The sequence below is a fragment of the Typopeltis vanoorti genome, chromosome 12 (genome assembly GCF_054136105.1).
Source record: "Typopeltis vanoorti isolate ZY-2024b chromosome 12, IOZ_Tvanoo_1.0, whole genome shotgun sequence".
NCBI classification, from domain to species: Eukaryota; Metazoa; Arthropoda; class Arachnida; order Uropygi; family Thelyphonidae; genus Typopeltis; species Typopeltis vanoorti.
Window position 1 is genome coordinate 41,914,767 of NC_143560.1, and position 19,322 is coordinate 41,934,088.

The 19,322-nt window shown below is 34.5% G+C and overlaps 1 protein-coding gene across 6 annotated transcripts in view; it reads left to right on the forward strand.

The window, feature by feature from the left end:
• Positions 1 to 19,322, forward strand: part of LOC150100731 (plexin-A2-like) — a 992,258-nt gene that overhangs the window by 915,727 nt on the left and 57,209 nt on the right. For all 6 annotated transcript variants that reach the window (XM_090402045.1, XM_090402043.1, XM_090402046.1 and 3 more), the window contains 3 exons: positions 1,830 to 1,926; positions 9,827 to 9,924; positions 16,959 to 17,048. In XM_090402045.1, coding sequence (XP_090258171.1) covers positions 1,830 to 1,926; positions 9,827 to 9,924; positions 16,959 to 17,048 — 285 coding nt within the window. The remainder of the gene's footprint in view (positions 1 to 1,829; positions 1,927 to 9,826; positions 9,925 to 16,958; positions 17,049 to 19,322) is intronic.

Here is a 19,322-nt window from a genome sequence, read left to right on the forward strand (position 1 = left end):
CTTTATCAGGTGTACCATGGCATATATCACTGCCATGGTACACCTGATTGTTGTACCATACTATAACTTAACTAAACAGTAGCAGAAATTTTTGATAGTGAGTGAATAAAGTCAGATCTTTTATCCCAAGACTTTCCTTCCAATATAGTATTGATAACTTTTACTTTGTGATAGGTGGCTTATGACAATAACTCTAGCTTCAAATTTAGCCTATGCTGAAGCACACAAATGTGAAACAACAATCACTAAATTCCAATTTGACTTTGTAAGGGCCGACAGTAGAAACTCTCCTTCTGTCCGCGTGGCAATTGCTCTTTCTTATCTCTTGCAAAGGCCATCAGGTGCTGCGTTTGTGCACATGTGATTCTTCGCCCATTTGTCACTCTCTCTCTCTCTCTCTCTCTCTCTCTCTCACACACACACACATCAAATGGTACTATTATATCACTTAAAAGATGATGCTGAATATCTTCTGGTATCATTCTGCTCCTTCAACTCCTGCATAAATAACCAAGGCAAATCACTTCCTACCATACTAGAAATAATGCACCACATGCCAGAGGATTTCAAAAACTGTGGTTTTTGCAGAGACAGAAGAACCTTAAATAACTTATATGCCATAAAATCTTCTAATCTGATAGAATATCTCTCCCGTGTTATAGGTTGTTTTCCAGAACTAACACCCGGAGTATATTGTTTGTACACTCTTTTATACTCAGCTGGTATCTATACCACTACGTGGAAGTAAGCCTATGTTCAATCCATTTCTGCAAAACTACTGACCCAGCATCCTCACTTCAGTTCTTGCCAGAATAATGAAGAAGCTTATCACTGTCTACAAACCCATTAGTTTAGATTTCAGTACTCCAGAACGTCATTAGATCTCTTAGCTTACATCATCCACCACTGGTCATTTGTCATGGAAAGGTGTGGGAAAATCTGTGTTTGTGCTCTGCATATTTCAAGAGCAAATGTGCTTGTATTTGGCATTGAGAGACCTACTTGATAAATTGCCATCCTTTGTTCTGCCTTTTACCATCTATAATTTGAAAGCCAGCTTTCTCTGTGCATGTTATGGTGGATAGCTTCCTCTCTTTGAGCTTCTCCGCCAATGCAGGAGTTCCTCAGGACTCTGTTCTATTTTGCCTACCTTCTTTCTCCTAAACATAAAGTGCCTTAAACACTTAATTCTAAACCAGCCTCCTTAGCCTATTAAAAAAAACTAGGTGTCCTTATCCAGTTGCTGCTTTTCACCTATCTGGCTATAAACTCTGTACAAATCCCAAATTTATTCATCCTTAGAATACTATTTGCACATTTGGAGATTGTCTATTATAAAGCACCTCCCAAAAAATTCTACAGGTACTTCCATGATGGATGCTATTCACCTAATCTGGTGGCCATCATTCTTCCACTTGCAACTACTGTTAAAACACGTGCAGCAATTGCCCAACGTTCTTTTACAGTTCAACTGCAAAGTTGCTGAACTTGTATCTTTTCCTCTTCCATTCTATCTGCCTCACAAGGTATTACTCAGCAACTGTAATTCCAAGCTCTGCATGAAAATATCAGAGATCCTTCTTTCTCAATCCTCATCTATGCCCTATGCATCACAATGTGCTATAGATATTCTGCCCTCTCACGTGTGATTGATATCAAAGAAAAATGTATGTATACTTAGACCATGTCTAAACTGTAGGTATCTTAAAAATCTATCATACTGTAGGTATCTTAAAAATCTATCATACCATTAGAATTTTTCTATAATTTCATAAAAAAAATGATAATTTTAAATTGCTATATATATATATATATTTTTTTTTTAATAGGTTCCAGATGGAGCATTATTAACTTTGGTACCTAAACAAGCCTCTGTGTATAATATGTCTATTATTCCTGAAAAATTAGAAAAATCACATAAATATGGTAAGTTTGTTCATGTCATTTTATAGACAACTGATATCTAAAAATTGCATTACTATTCACTTGAACAATGTATAATAATTATTAAAAACATCCTGCTTACTCGAACTTCTTCTGGTACCTTATCTACAAGCGTCTTTCGAAAGCCCACATTTACTGGCAGATACATTCATAAAAAGTCTGCTCACCATACATCTCAAAAATTTGGCATTCTTAAATCTCTAATTAATAGGGCACATAAAGTTTGCTCTTCTTCAGCAATCTTACAACAAGAACTTTCCATCATTAAAAAGTTAATGGTATCTAATAATTACCACCCTAATCAAATTCAACAGATAATTGAATCTTATGTTCCAATACCTAAGGTTTCTTCAACAGTTCGCAGAGTTCCAATCCCCTACATTCCAAGAATCTCAGAACCTATAGGTAAAATTTTAAAAAAGTACCAACTGATTCCAACTTATATTCCTATCAATAAAATTTCTTCCTTATTGCCTTCTGCAAAAGATAAACTGTCATCTCTGTCTTTGGCTGGCGTTTACCAAATTCCTTGTGAATGTGATATTTCTTATTTTGGACAAACTGGCTGTTCTGTGGAAAAAAGAATTAAAGAACATCAATATTATATTGATTACAACAAACCTCAGAAGTCTGGTCTAGCACAACACAGTATTACCACTACCCATAATATCCAGTGGGATAAAGCTATTCTCCTTCATAGATGCAGGTTCAAATATGAATGCCTCTTTAAAGAAAGTTGTGAAGCTTTTTTTTTTACACCGACCGAATTTAACTGAGGTCACAACATAACATTATGTTTTTTCTAAATCACTTAGGGAATTGAACAACGTAGATCCGAATATAAATTAAATTATACTTTAATAAATATTTCCGATATTTCGAGCAACGTCACGTTGCCATTTTCAAAAGGAACTTACAAAAAGGCACTTGCACGCAGGCACTATAACACAGTAACTGAGAATGAAGATATGAAGCTATCGTTCTCCTAGAAGTCCTGATGGTGCCCTCTAGCAGGCTAAGTAGGTGTTCTTGGCCGTTGGACTGAAGGTCTGCTGATGTATGCCTCCCAAATTTGGGGCAGTCGCATACAACCAAATTTGTTGAGGTTTGGAGAGTTTCTTAGGGCTGAGGCTGATTCCATAAATAGTCTTTCGAATTTGTATTTGCTACGTGTATTACTGTAGCTTTCTTCCACCGTATTCTTTGGCATGTATCCAGAGCATGGCCTGCAAGACCAGAATGGCTGTACTTGTGAAACCGGATGTAGTCCTTGTGTTCAGAAATTCTGATATTCGCTGTCCTGCCTGTTTGGCCAAAGTATGACAGTTTACAACTGCAAGGGACCTGGTATACACCAGGTAGGTCTAGGGGAAGTGGTTGGTCTTTGGTGGAGCGGATAAGGGATGCCAATTTTCTGTAAGGCCTGTAACAGGAGGTGAGGTCATGTTTTTTTTAAAATTTTGGTGATTTTTTCCGAGGTGCCTCGGATGTAGGGAATGGTGATGGATTTAGAGTGATCTTTGTTGTGGAGGGGGGGGGCTGTGGTTTGTAGGTTTTAATATTTTTTGGGTTTTCTCAGTTTATAGAAAACCCACCCATATAGGCAGATACATTCACCAACACTCCCCTCCCTCCTCCCCCTCACAACAATATGGAGTGGTGAAAACACTATACAACAGGGCTAAACTAATCTGTTCTAACGACATGGCCCTAAATCACATCCTCATCACTTTCTAAGCCAATGGCTACCCCCCCCCCCTCCAAAAAAAAAAAAAAAAAACCGAGTTGATGTTTCTTCTGTGAATCCACTAGGAATTTCTGTAAAATGTCCAATCTAGTGAGATGTGCCTGACCTGGAAGGTTTCAGAGTCTTAGTCTTTGGCTCTTACTAGCTGATGGTCTGTACCACAATCTGCTCCAGGACAAGTACTTACATCAGAGATGCTTGTCTTCCACCACTGGAGAGCCAGGATGTAATCAATCTGGTGCCTTGACCTATCAATGTTAGATGTCCAAGTATAGGTCCGTCGTTGATGTTTCTGGAAGCAGGTATTGGTAATAACTAATCTGTTACCACGGGCAAATTCCAACAGTCTTTCACCCAGACCAAACATGCCACACTCCGGCCTGACTCTTATACTCTTTCTCACTTTTGCATCTAAGTCCCCTAAGATGTACAGTATGTCTCTCCTTGGTAGGCAGTCCAAAACAGTTTGTAAGTTTTCATAGAATTCTTCTCTCTTCTTCAGGCCTATCCATGTGGGGTGCATACACTGCCACAATTGATACATTGGTAGGCTGAGCCTTAAGTCTAATAGAGAGTATCCTATCATTAATGGGGTTATAACCAAGAAGGCTTCTTGCTTGAGCTGTCTTTTGGAGTGAAGTCACTGCAAGAAGAAAGCGGTAGGGTTGCAGAGGCCCTTTCCACATAAGATGAAATAGTAAAATAGGAAAGATTCACTCCTAACCCTCGAATACTCTAATAGCATTTGGGGGAAGGAGCAAGAAGAAAAGAAAGAAAGAAGGAAAGAAAAAAGGGGGGAGGGACCAGTCTACAGATAATATAACAGATGTATATTACATGAAGTAAGGCATGGTCCAGCAACAGGTACCTCGGGTTTGCCATGCCCGTACTCGCTAAAGTGAGCTCTTGAGGACAAGGGGGGGGGGGAGATGGAGTCTGTCCTTGAATCTTTATCCCTTCATCTGATTGAAGAAAATCTGTGTGGATGGGGTGTTATTGAACTAAAGGCTCTGGTCATGGCTGGGTAACGGCAATAGCTGAGCCTCAGTTTAAACTTCATTGGCTACAGCTTACTGCTACAAAATGTACTCTGCCATTAAAAAAAAAAAATGCTATTATGCAGATATTGCCTGAAAACCATTGGCTGTCAGTGTCATTTTCTTCAAAGAAATTATGCCCAATAGTGAAAATGGCTGACACTGCACACCACACCAGAAATTTTAAGCGATGCAATTCTCACTGGCGAAAACATGCATTATCAGTTACCAAAATCTGCAGCTTTGTTTGTTCACCCTGATAAATCAACATGGATATTATCTAACATAAAGCATAAAGAGGCCATCTATGAAATTCTCACATTTTTTCACTAACCATTAACAAAATTTGACTATTTGCAGGGTCTGTAACTTTAATTTCCTGAACAATCTGATTCTGTGCAAACAGTAGGGACACAATCTCTGAATACAAATCTTCAATTGTTCCACTCATGCTCATTCCTGTAAATCAAATTACAGGATGTTGGTATTCTATTGTACAACACTCCAGTAACATGAGAGTAGCTTCTTATTATAATGGATAATTATAATAAGAAGCTACTTATTATAAGATAATTATATACTTTTATTATTATAAGATAATTATATATTATCTACTTATTATAAGATAATTATAATAATTATAATTTGTTTCTCAAATTTTAAACTATATATATTCTTTAATTTTTGGATAATATACCATTATCTTGATTTCCTGACAAAGGCCGCAATGCTATCTTAACTCAAAGCTTCACATTGCCCATTGTATAGCAAAATACTCCCCCCCCCACACACAATTTGAAAGGTATGCATCTTCCATCTTTTGCATTAATTCCTATATACGTCTTGAAAGATAATCAGGAAAAGATCATACTACAGATGTCATATGATCCAAACAACAAATGTCATATGATCCAAATTATATTATTTTCATCTTGGGTGGAAAGAGACACTTTGCCATGTTATGAAAGGATGTAATGATTAATATGAAATATTTGCAATAAATTTGGTCTTTGGTATTAAAGCAGTCAGAATATGTTACAATGTTCTGAAATCAAGATTATTCTTATTATAAGATGCCATGGAGTACTCATCCGAACTTTGCATCTTCTGCAAACAGCTGTATATCCCCATTCAAATCTTCCCCAATATCATTAACATATAGGTTAAACATCAATGGCCCTAAAACAGACCCCTGAAGCACAGGATGTTATCACCACGTATTTTGAAAGAATGTGCCAGGGAGTTTACGTTTCCCTTGACATATTTGTTTAATGAGTCTTGTACTGGGTCAAGTTCCAAAGGAGTGAAAGGAAGATGAGATTGTACTGCTTCATAAGGGAGATGACAGAACTCACATCAAATGAGGCCAATCTGTGTGCCAGGTGTAGTGGATAAAGAGTTGGAGAGGCTTTGGTACTTTCCTCTTCCAGGATATTGTTCCCCTATACACAACTTTCTGACATCTATCAGATAGCCAATCTCCAGTCCAATGCTTTAGTCTATCCATCCCCATCCAGTCTAGTTCGACCATCAACTTATCATGTGGTAATCTATCAAAAGCCTTTGCAAAATCTAAGTATACTACTGTGTATCCATCTCCCTTATCTAGTGCAGCTGTCATCTTATTGTAATAAGTAAGAAGATTATTAAAACATGATCTCCCTTTAGCAAATCTGTGCTGTCCATCAATGATAATGTTACTGTTGTCATTCTTACCAGTCTCTCCAGCACTTTAACCACTATGTCTGGCACACAGATTTGCCTAATTTGATGTGAGTTCTGTCACCTCTCTTATGAAGCAGTACAATCTCACCTTCCTTTCACTCCTTAGGAACTTGATCCAATGCAAGACTCATAGTAAACAAATATGTCAAGGCAGGCATAAACTCCCTGGCGCATTCCTTCAGAATATGTAATGATATATCATCAAATTCCACAGCCTTATTAACATCAAGTTTGCTAAATTTCCCCATATTCTTGTAAATATGGGGTTTACAAGAATGAAAAACTTTTATGAACTGCTCATTAAATGCTTGATTATATTCTTCACATCAGTTATCCTTATACTATTTTCTCCAATCAATGTCATCATACCATAATCATTTTTTTTTCTGCTCATACTGAAACTTTTGCTACCCTTGCCAACTGAGTCACCCTTCTTGCCTGTTTTTTGTACTCCTCGTGGAATTGATTATCACCACTAATTTTTAGAATGTTTGCATTTTCATCTGTTTAATTTTTGTTTAATTAGTCCACCCTGTCCTGCAAACAGTTGTATATCCATTGTAACTGTTGTGTCGTGTTATGTTATATATTCTTTGAACTAGTTGAGTTGAATTAGATATATTTATTTTTTTATTCTGGAAGGAAACTTTTGTGGATATCAAATGACAAAAAAATGACTAAATTTTGTTTGAGAATAATTTCCAATTTAAAATTTAACAGGTTGTGTAGTAAACAAGGTCAAGAATAAATGTGGCAATAATTTATGATCTCTAGAATAAGCTTGAATTCTGAACATAAACTTCAGCATTAAATGTCTCACTCTTTCCAATATTAATTTTAAAATATATTTTAAAAAAAAAACTTTGAATCCTGAAAAACTTAGATTTTTATATTAACCTCATTTTGATAAATATATAAAAACAAATTTGTTAACTTTGTAATGGTTGAGTCACAAGAAGAAGAAAAAAGTTTATTAATCTACTGACAGTATAACTGGATTTAAAGTCATCTACAGTTATGTTGCTGAAGGCAGTCTTAAAATGACCACTTTCCAAAGTTTTGGCAAAGTAATAGGTGTACTTGTGCAGAGGTGTGTTCATTGTAAATGCTAACTCCAAAAATAGTCTCAGATAAGATAAATTTATGCATATATACAAAAGTGATCAGTTTGTAGTCTGTAAAACATGGTTTAAAATATAAATCTTGTATTACATTTCAACATTATTTCATTTGGTTGTCACAGCATTTGGTGGTATACGTGTAAAATTTTCATTGTTCGTATTTCATATATTTCATTTATGTAGAGTAAAACATTCAGTTCTTTACTGAATGTTCGTTATATATAAAGAATTGGATTTTTCCCATAAATCTAAATTAATATATACCACAGTAAAGAATTAATTTAATTATTTAATTAATTTAATTAAATACAGGAAAAGATTTTTTTTAAAAAACTTTATGGTCATTGTTATGATAACTATGGAAATGCAAAAGCAATGAATTATAGCTGTGGGTGTGTGGGTGTTAATAATACATATTCTTCCTATGCCAAATAGGTTGAAACCCAGACACTGTTTGGAAATCTGTAATTAAGATACTTCAGTGTATTAAAAGCTGTGACATAAAACAAATACAGTTTGATGTTTTTTCATTTTCCTGACTTTCAGTAAAGAAACCCTATTGCAGTTCAGATTTAATTGATATAGTAAGGTAAGACTTTGAATTTTCCATGAAGAAATTTATATCTGAAGGCACTTCGATGAAGTGATTCAGAGTTTGCAATGAGGATCCTTTGACTAGTTCAATCACAAACAGACCAGACTGATATGATTTTATAAATGATATAGTCTTGATATGAACAGATCTACATCCTGTATAGTTTTACATCTACTGATTTGTATATGTCCACCATCAACTGAGATTGATGGTGGACATATTTGGTCATAGGATGCTCGAGCCAGCTCTAGATGCCCAATGGTTTAGCATATAACCTAATCCATATGCACCAGCATTGGAAGGATAGCCATTGTTAGTAATACTGCAATTATAGTTGCATATCATTTCCCATATTTTTCTTGTCATAGATTAATGAACCATAATAGCATTTTATACTTAAATGCTTTGCATACATAGGGAGAATACATTTGCAGTCTGTTTTGATTACTTTGTGATTTACCTTACACCTTAGTTTTCTTGGGAATTAAAGTGAATAGATTAAACAACAGTGCAAGGTTTTACCATGCTATGCCTGCTGTAATTTTAACAAAGAACTTTATGCATATCGCCTTCTGCTTATATCTCCAGAGAGAGAAATCTATGTAAAAATTATATGGTGGTCTCTCTCAATGTCTTCTGACACTGATCAATTATTTTCCAAGAAACTATAGTCTTGTTTATTTCTTTATCCAAGTGTAAGCAAATTAAGTTTGCACGTGAAATATCTTCACAACTAGGCTACTTGTATCACATTAATTGCCTTAGTATCAAGTTGGACTACATTATGATTCTCTTGCTTTTCAGATGCTAAACATATATATCAATCCAGCACATGAGAGGTTGCAAAACCTGTATTGCAAAATCCAAATGCATTGTGGTTTTGGACTTCATCGTTTAGTCTAAGTGACCACTCGCACTCATTTAAGTCATTTTTCTTACATGCTGAATGCACTGTAAAATTGTTATTGTTTTCTGGGGGGGAGGGGGGGGAGATAAGTAACATCTTCTTATCATTCATTTTTGCAAAAATTAAGATTGGATGTCTGTTCACTTTGGAATTGACTACTAGTGCTTGCAGAACCTAACTTGTGTGGAATTACCATGGGATGGACTGTGTAGAGCAGCAGTGTTTAAATCCCACATCAGCTAGATGTTTTGCATAATATGGATACCATTTAAGCATATCTGATCAGTGTTACAGGTTACACTTGTGTAACCTGTAACACTGCTCATAGCAGCAGTTTTATACCAATACTAGTATAAACTGCACAATACAGCTAGTTCAAGAATGCTGTGAGGGTGCAAAATGGCATTTCATAAAAGTGGCAAATCTAAATAAAATTTTGTGAAACAGTTGTGAAGTTTTGCCAAATTTTATACTTGAGGCTGATAGCATTTTTAAAATGCTATCGGCCTTTGACAGATGGAAATTCTTTCATAGCTGGTATGTCATCCAACTTTTCCTTAATTCACTATGATTAAAATTTCATAAATTCTAGTTAGTCTTATATAATGAGTTAATATACAATGATTTTATTTCTTTATTACTACCAGTGATTTACTGTATTAAAATTAAATGGGCTTATTTTTTTATTTCAGACGTATCTGAAAAATAGTCAAGGTTAGTAACTTAAGGAATTTTTTTTTTCTTTTTCAGAAACTCTAAATTTTTCTTTTAAAACAAGTCCTCCACTTAGCCGTGCCACTTCTCCCTTAAATCATGATACTGAAGGTGGTTATAGGTATTGGCACCTGGTAAGTTTTTGCTGTTGTAAGATTTTGTATTTTAGGCTGGCTTTCAGTTTTGCTTTCCTCTAATATTTGAGAATACTGTTTTAAACTTTTTTTTTGCAAATAACATCCTAAAACAGTTAGGCTTATCTAGTAATCTAATAATAACTGAAGTTTTTATATATATATATATATATATACACACATACAGTCATACCCCGAAGTCACACGGTAGGTGGGACCAACAAAAAGCACGCAAGTCGAATTCACGTAACTCGAGGTATAATTTTGCATCTAATTTATATATACAAACATACAAAATATTAGTTAATTGGGACCAAAGGTTTAGAAAAAACGCCTATTTTTTTAAGAAATATAATCATAATTGTAGTTTTTCGTACATAAAAAAAGTTATTTCGATGTCGATGGTTTCATAAAATCTAATAGATTCATCTGACAGCATAATGTCTTTTTCTTGTCACGCAAAATTTCTTCATAGCAAGCCAATGATTTTTTTATTCCTTGCCTTGTGGCTACAATTCATTCCTCGTTAGAATCCATGTCCTCCAAAATCTGTAAACCTTTCTTTTATGATTGTTCTTACTGTGGATTCCTGTAGATTGAACTTCTTTGCTAGCTCACAAATTTTCATTCCGCTTTCAAAATCCTTAATAATGTTGAATTTTGTTTCCAAAGTCAATGTTTTTCTTTTCTTGCAAGCTGTAGAAGAATCGGACTTGCTTCTTCTGGACAACATTATTATTTTTTATGTGATAAAATTTTTATCAAGAACATAACATTAAACAATTGCAAGGTTTGTAGACTATAAAAATCGTGTATGAATGGAGACCGAGCGAAACATGTCAGTGCTTGCTCATAGCATGTGTGACAGTGGCAAATGCAGCCGGCGTCGGAAAGCCATGACTAGTGGTAAAGCGGGACGGGAATATGTACATATAAGAAACCATGTAACTCTGGATTCGCTTAAGTCGGGGTATGACTATATATATATATATATATCCTGTCTCATCTTTTCTGTCATGTTAGATCCAATGGTCTGTCAAGTAATTTAACCTCTTAGAAACCTGCTTATGACAGGGCAGTTAATTCTGTCTTCATTGTCTGCTATATCCGTAAATTACATGTTTTCTACTAGATGGTTTACCTGTTTCACTCAGTATCAGAGTATCATTAATACTGAGTTATGGAGGCCATCTCCCCTTCCCCACCCACCCTTTTTTAAATGAATAATTATGAAATAGTGTAGACATGTTTGAACACATAATTAATATGGTAATTGATATTAGATATTTCAGTATATAGAATATATAGTAATATTCATAAGATTATACTAAATTTAACTTATTCTAAATTTAGAAATCATCTGAAATTTATTTCACTATAATTGTGATATAATCAGAGTGAAATAAAATTGTGAAATATTGTTAATACCTATCATAATAGCAGTAATACCATTATTCAAAACATACCAGGAGTTGATTATACTATAATCCTCTCCCAATTTGATTAGAACTGTAGAAATTTGTTCCAGTAATGAAATACACTTGGCATAATCTCGCATAAAAACTTTATTACTGTAAAATTTTAGCCTAAGTATCATTGGCATTATTAGTACAAGATCACAGAATGGCAATTATTATTATTTACAGCATCTCCATGGAGTCTGGAGACTCATTGCAGGAGACCCAATCAACCATCATACACACAAATCCTGTCATACCTCTTCTTGAATCCATTCACCATCAGGGAACTCGCAACCGATTCTGACAATCCATTCCTCACTCGCCACTCTCCCTGCAAAAAATCTGGTCTGTACACCCCTACTAACCACACTCTTACACAACTTCCAGGGATGGCCCTAGTTCTGACTATTTGTCATATATTGAAAATTTTCACTTGCATCAATTTCATAAAACCCCTTTAATATCTTAAAAGTTTCTATCGTGTCTCCTCTTTTCGCCCTATCAACCAAACTTTGTAACCCACACAAATCTTCAACTATCCTCATGGGGAGTATTCCACAGACCTGTCACCATCTTGGTCACTCGTCTCTGAATCTATTCAACCTCCTTCTGGTCCCCAAAAAACTCAGGTGACCAAATCTGTGCAAAGTAGTCAAGATGTGGCTGAATCATAGCTTTATAACGAGGGATAATAACTTCCTTATCTTGTTAGTGTGTTTTTCAACATCCAAGTAATTCATTGAGCTATTTTACCAACTTTTGCAATATGCCCTCTGAACTTTAACTCTTTGACTACCATTATCCCCAAGTCCCTAGCCTCATCAATTTCTTGCATACCAATATCATCAATATGATACACCATATACATAACCCTTACTTTTTGCAACATTAAATTGATAATCATTATTCTTTGCCCACAATGCCAATTTATTTAAATTATCCTGCAGGATATCTGCATCACCTTTATCAACTATTGCTCTCCCCAGTTTTGCATCATCAGCAAAAAACTGGATATTCCCTCTTAAATCTTTCCCTGTAATTTGTATGTCATTGATATACAAATTAAAGAGTAGTGGCCCTGGTACCAAAGCTCCAAGGTACTCCACTGGTCACCACCACTCTCCTGGACTCCACTCCATCATATACTACTGATAATTTTTTCTTTATGTTTCCTCCACAATGTTTTCTTTTTTTTGCAGCTCTTGTTTTATATTCCTACTCATCCACTAATTCCAGTTAAACAATAACAGACAATTCTAAAAAATTCCGCCTAAGTAACTAAACTAATGTAAGATAATTATAAAAAAAAAAAGTCAATAATTTCTTAACTTATTGGTGGGGGGATGTGTGTGTATATGTATATATAATTTAGACAAAATAAACTTTGTACTTTTTTAATCAGCTAATCTTTTTTAACTTTATTTTCTTTAAATATAATATATATATAATTTTTTTTTTCAAAAGTTTGGAAATTATTGACATTTTGTACTTATCTTGCATTAGCTACTAAGTAGTGCTTTTTTTAGAATTGTCTGTTAGTGTTTAATTGCCATTCTGACAATACCTATGATACTTAGGCAAAAATTCTATATTAATAAAGAATTTACATGAAATTTCCTCCAGTTTCATAATTCTTTTCATTAACTTTAAGCATAATTATATGAACAATCAGTCTGTATTAACTAATATGCACACACTCTTTTATTTTTTAACATACCTTCCACCCACACCATTTTTCATTCTTAAAATTCACACTATCTCTATCCTGCTATCAGGGGATAAGAAAATGAGCTCCTTATATTACTTCTTTCTTCTTCATTATCCTTTTATTATATTCCTATTAAGTTCAGGCTCAGCCAAGTACTGTTTAAACTAAACATATTTGGTCGTTTTATAATTAAAATACAAACTTATTTAATACTGACCAATTTACAAACAAACTTACATTATAGCCTACCAGTTTTGCCAGCAAACTGTCTGGCTTTTTCAAGGTGTTTACGGAAAGACATAAAAACTAGTAAATGCAAATTGAAAGGAACATAAAAAACATTATAAACCAACTAGTAGCTAAGGTTACACGTTCGCGTGACAGAGAGGACTTATTGTTCTTATTCATTATCACGCATGCGTGTTTGTTGTAAACGTGTAATGTGATTACTGGCTAGCTGTAGTTCAGATTGATTTAGAGAGAGGATCAGGTTTTTCCACGAACTGTTTAGGATTGCACCCTGATTTCTGTCGAGGTTACCACTGGTTATTAACACTATTGTGGCTTCTTTGAATAAATGATGTCTGTTGTCGTCATCCAGACATGGCATGGAGCTGTTTTGCCACTCTATCATGTGGTTAGCCGTACAGAAATGATGTGCTAAGCTGGAAGAGATACTTCTGTTGTGGTTTACATCACCAACATGTTCTTTTTGTCTGATTTCTAAACTCTGTGAAGTTTGTCCTATGTAGGCAAGACCAGAAGGAGTAAGGAATGTAATATACTCCTGGATATTTGTAGAAAGGCACCTTAGTTTTTGGGGATCCTAAAACTTGTCTGATGCTGGTAGTTGGTTTGAAGACCACTCTGATGCTGTAGGTTCTTAGTACTCTGGATATTTGATAAGAAATTGACTTGATGAAAAGGATCACTACAGTAGAAATGTGCTGGGAGCGTGATTCTTCTTGTCTGGGGTTGTCACCGTATAGATATTTTTTGATGTTTTGAGGATATCCATTTTGTGATAATGTGTTGGCTATTAGTGAGAGTTCAGTCTGTGTATCCTCCTCTTCTGATATAAACTTTCTAGCCCTATATTTCAACATATGGATAATGCTCAGTTTGTGTGTCTTGTGATGGTTTGAAGTAGTATAATGAAGATATCTTCCAGTATCTGTGGGCTTTCTGTAAATAGATAATTTACAGATGAAGTGATGAAAAATAGTATAAATTAAAGATGCCAAGAATCCTTTATCCAACTTTAAGCAGACAAAGTTGCTTGCACTTGATGTATCTTCATGACTGGGCAACTCGTATAGAGGCTAATGACTTCACATTACTTGCCTTAGTATCCCATAATGCAAAGGACATATCCTTTCAGACATGTATAATGCTATACATTATGGGTAGGGCTACCCAGACTGGCTTCAACTAAGGCAAGTGATATGAAGTCATTAGCCTCTATATACGAGTTGGTCATTCGTGAAGTTACTTCATGTGCAAACTTTGTTTGCTTACACTTGGATAAAGGATTAAACCAAGAATATAATTTCTTGGCATCTTTAATTTATAGTATAACCAAGTGAAAAATTTTCAAGATGAAGCAGAGTAGTTTAGGAATAAGCACCTAAGCTTTAATATGCTTTTACTAATTTTGCCTGGAGCTGACATAGCATTCAAAACTAAACAGTACACTAAGTCAAAACTACATTTATCCATGAAACTTAATTGGCTCACCTCCCTGTGGGAATTATACCACATGTCAAATTTCAAAGAAAATTTCACTTACTGCATCCCTACACATAGCACTACTAATTTACTTAAAGGTTCTTTCACCTCTCATGTGTGGGATAATTTTTTTAAAAAATTAACTATTAAAGAGGAGATATCTGATTGGGACCTTCTCAGTGTTCAGAGGAGATTCGTTTTCCTCTGAAGTTAAATCCATTTTATGTTATTTATTAATGAGATTTGTTCTGAATTTAAAGAATCAAGGGATGACAGCCATTGTAACTATCTTTCCTCATATGTAGAGATGGTAATCTTACTCCAGACAGGCATTTTCTCATTGCATTCAACACCTCCATACCTTCATGAATATGGCCTTGCTCCAGACATATACCAAAAATTATGCTTTATGAAAATTGTTTAGTAAAAAAAAAATATCTATATATGTATAGTGGCTTATGCACTACATAAATAGAAGTCTCTAGATACCCCAGCAAAAAAAAAAAAATAAATAAATAAATACAAATATAAAATATAATAATAATACTTGTGTTTTTCCAAAAAGGATCCAAAATTGTCAAAATAACAGGCCTCTAGTTTCCCTAAATCATATTTTTACATTCTTTATGGAATGCTATAACATTTGTCCTCCATTCTGGAATTTCCCCTATAATGAACAAAGTCTCATAATTAAAGTTAACAGTGTAACTATCTTTCCTTACTTGATATCATATGATGCCCTACCTATCCCTGCAGCCTTAAGTTTCATACTTGCAATTTTTCTCCCGTCTCCCAATTTCAATCTCAGTTACCAAAAATTCTATGTTCACTACCTAGTAGATCACTAGAGCTTCATTCATAAAAGGAATTTGTCTTCATGGAAGTTTTTTCACTTGGCTATGCTACCAATTATATATTTGGTTTAATCCTTTATCCAAGTGTAAGCAAACAAAATTTCACCTGAAGTATTTTCATGACTGGGACAACTTGTGGCAATGGTGGTATAACTTCTCATCACTTGTCTTAGTATCACATAATGCAAAGCACATCTCCTTGCAAACATGCATAATGCTATGCATTAAAGGAAGGGTCCCTACCCAGACCAGTTTCGACCTTTATTGAGGTCTCATCAGTGGGAGCCAGACCCAGAGGTAGTGACACTAAAGTGGAAGTAATGGAGAAGTCATAGCATTATACATGTCTGCAAGGAGATGTGCTTTGCATTATGGGATACTAAGGCAAGTGATGAGAAGTTATACCACCTTTGCCCATGAGTTGCCCCAGCCCTGAAAATACTTCAGGTGCAAACTTTGTTTGCTTACACTTGGATAAAGGATTAAACTAAATATATAATAGGAATTTGTCTCGCGTAAAAGCAAATACAAAAAAAAAAAATAAAATAAATGTTTTAAAGGGTTATACATCTCGGTTTGTTTTTCAATGATATTCACTGTACTATCCTATAAAGGACCAATATGATTTATGCCTTTCCTTTTTCGATGACAAATAGGCATACAATTCTTTATTTCTTTCCTTTACCCTCTAAGCAGGAGCTTCTGGAGTTCACTTGGATTGGCAAGGCATTGGTCCTTTATAGGATAGTACAGTGAATATCATTGAAAAACAAACCGAGATGTATAACACTTTAAAACATTTATTTTATTTTAATTTTTGTATTTGCTTTTACGCGAGACATATTCCTATTATATATTTAGTTTAATAAAGGGGTAAAGTTTTTATTTCAAAATTTTCTTTATTGAAAATTGTTTTAAAATAACTTGACAATGTATGTTATGAACATATGATTATAAGAATCTGCTTCCACCCTCTAGGATGAAAGAAGTAAACTTTGTCTTTCAGTTGGATAGCTACTGGCATTTGTTTTTTTACTCAAAATTCACTAAAAAATACTTTATAGTAAAATAAAAGACATTCGTGTAAATCAGGGTTTAACTAGTGAAGTGGAAAACATACCAGCAAAGAAATTTTAAAAGAAAATTTTTAATATATGATTTTAGTAATATGGTGTACAGAAGCTAAATTGTGGCTTGTTGGGTATGTGATCAATTCTTAATGAAAATGGAACAGCTGATTACATGTATTAAATTATAACGTTTCATTGTTATGCTTTTATTTAGGTAAAACATCATGATGGTGAGCAAAAAGAAGGAGAGAGGGGAAATAAGATGGTTTCCGAAATCTACCTCACTAGACTATTAGCAACCAAGGTGATTTAATCATATACATTATCTAGGCTGTTGAAATACAAAGAATTTTATGTTAAAAGTATTACTCTAATCTGTAGGTATATTTTGTAGAATGAGTAAACACCTAGTAGACATAACTTCTGAGTTCTAGATTTAATTGAAATATATTATTTGAGATCTTTGCAATAATTTTTCATTTGGGTTCATTTTTGGTTCAAATTAGATCATTTTCACAGACTAAAAGATATAAAATATTTTGACATGATACAAAATAATAACTCTTCTCCAGCTGAACAGCATTTAATTTAATTTGATATTTAGAATATCTAAAACTTTTTACATTCTTACAAAGTCCAAATTTGATGGTGAAATGGTGTGCCCTTTCACCAATATAAAATCCACTACATCTTCTGCAGTAATAATTTTGTCACGATCGCTATTCATTAGTAATGATGGCAAATCCATTAGTGAATTATTATATTCATCAGTCATGATGATTATAATAGTATTCATTATAGAACTCCCTTTGATTTCTGTGGTGTGTGTGACTGGTTAATCTAGTCTCCTATGTTCCTTTCCTTACTAGTCACTTTCTTATTCATGCATCCACTATGGATATGAATGTTTTGTGAATTTTTTTAGATAGGAGATGAATTTCATTGCCTGGTGCAAGACCTCCAACTTTCCTTGAATAATAGTCTTGAAAAAGTTCTGCATTTGGTCTTTAGGGTTTCTGGAGTATTTAACTCTTAGCCAACTGATGGTTCTAATATATAATAGGTTTATTGTATGGGTGAGAGTTGCATCAAAAAGTCACTGCCTGCTATGTTATGCTTATTTATAACAATTTCTCTTGCATTTCTTCTCACCTAATTTTCTGTTAACTCTTTTCACTCTTATCAGATATCAAATACTACTAGCAGATGGGGGGGGGGGGGGGAGAAGCTGTCAAATAATGCATTTTGGACTGCAGGTCTATTGCAATGCCTTTCATTTTTAAAAGAAGGCAAAAGTATCTTTCCATAGAAGTATTTTCATAAAAGTAGATATCTTAACAGGAATAGAATTTTAATGGTATATAAAATTTTAAGCTAGCTGCAGAACAAAAATGCTGTCCTTTGAAGATATCACTTCATAAAACTTGAACAGCTAAATGATCATCACATTTAAAGCAGCATAGTGAAGTTGTTGAATTTAAAGATATCAGAATTATTAGTGAGTCAGTTATTGATAATTTATGTACTGTCTTGCTCACCATGGCCAATATCTTACCTGAGGAAGGCACTTGGATTCCTCAGTGTCAAAATATTGATATTAATTATTTGAATAAATTAGTGTATGAAAAAGCAAGAAACTGGGAGTAAAGAGAGGGTATTGTGTGAAGATTCTATGATAAGAGGTTTATTACTATTACTTCACACCTCTAAAGAGTCCAAGGACCAAGAGGAGATTGAAGAGAATGTGATGGAAGCATGTTTCCCAAGTACAGACATCATGTTAGTGGAGGTTTTAGTTTGCAGAGAGAAATATTAAGAGTTGATTATATATTTGGTTTAATCCTTTATCCAAGTATAAGCAAACGAAGTTTTCACCTGAAGTATTTTCAGGACTGGGGCAACTCGTGGTAAAGGTGATATAAGTTCTGATCACTTGCCTTAGTATCCCATAATGCAAAGGACATCTCTTTGCAGACATGTATAATGCTATGTATTAATGCACTGCTAGCGGGTAGTGATGACCCTTTCCTTAATGCCTAGCATTATACATGTCCGCAAGGAGCTGTGCTTTGCATTATGAGTTACTAAGGCAAGTGATCAGAACTTATACCACCTTTACCACAAGTTGCACCAGTCCTGAAAATACTGTCTTTTGTATTTTGCCTCCAAAGCAAAAGTAGCAAAATGACAGACTACTTAGTATCGCAGGAGGAGGAGTGGTGGTGGTTATGATATTGAAGAAATTAGTTAAAGGTAGAATTCAGGAATGGGTGGATAGGAATGATACTCTATGGTGGGAAACACAGCTTTGGAAAAGGTAGGTCCTGCCTTATTTGTAATAGTGACAATTTAGTTAGATAAGGGAAATGACTATACCACAATACTGTTTGACTTTGCACAGACATTTGACAATACTGGTACTACATGAGAAATTTACATAAGTTAAGCAAATGAGAATGGATGTGAAGCTGGTGTCATTGATAGGGGTGGATGGGTGACTGACAAACACCATGGAGTAGTATATAGTGCAGTGGAATTTAGGCAAATGAGGGTTAACTAATGGAGTGCCTCAAGGCTC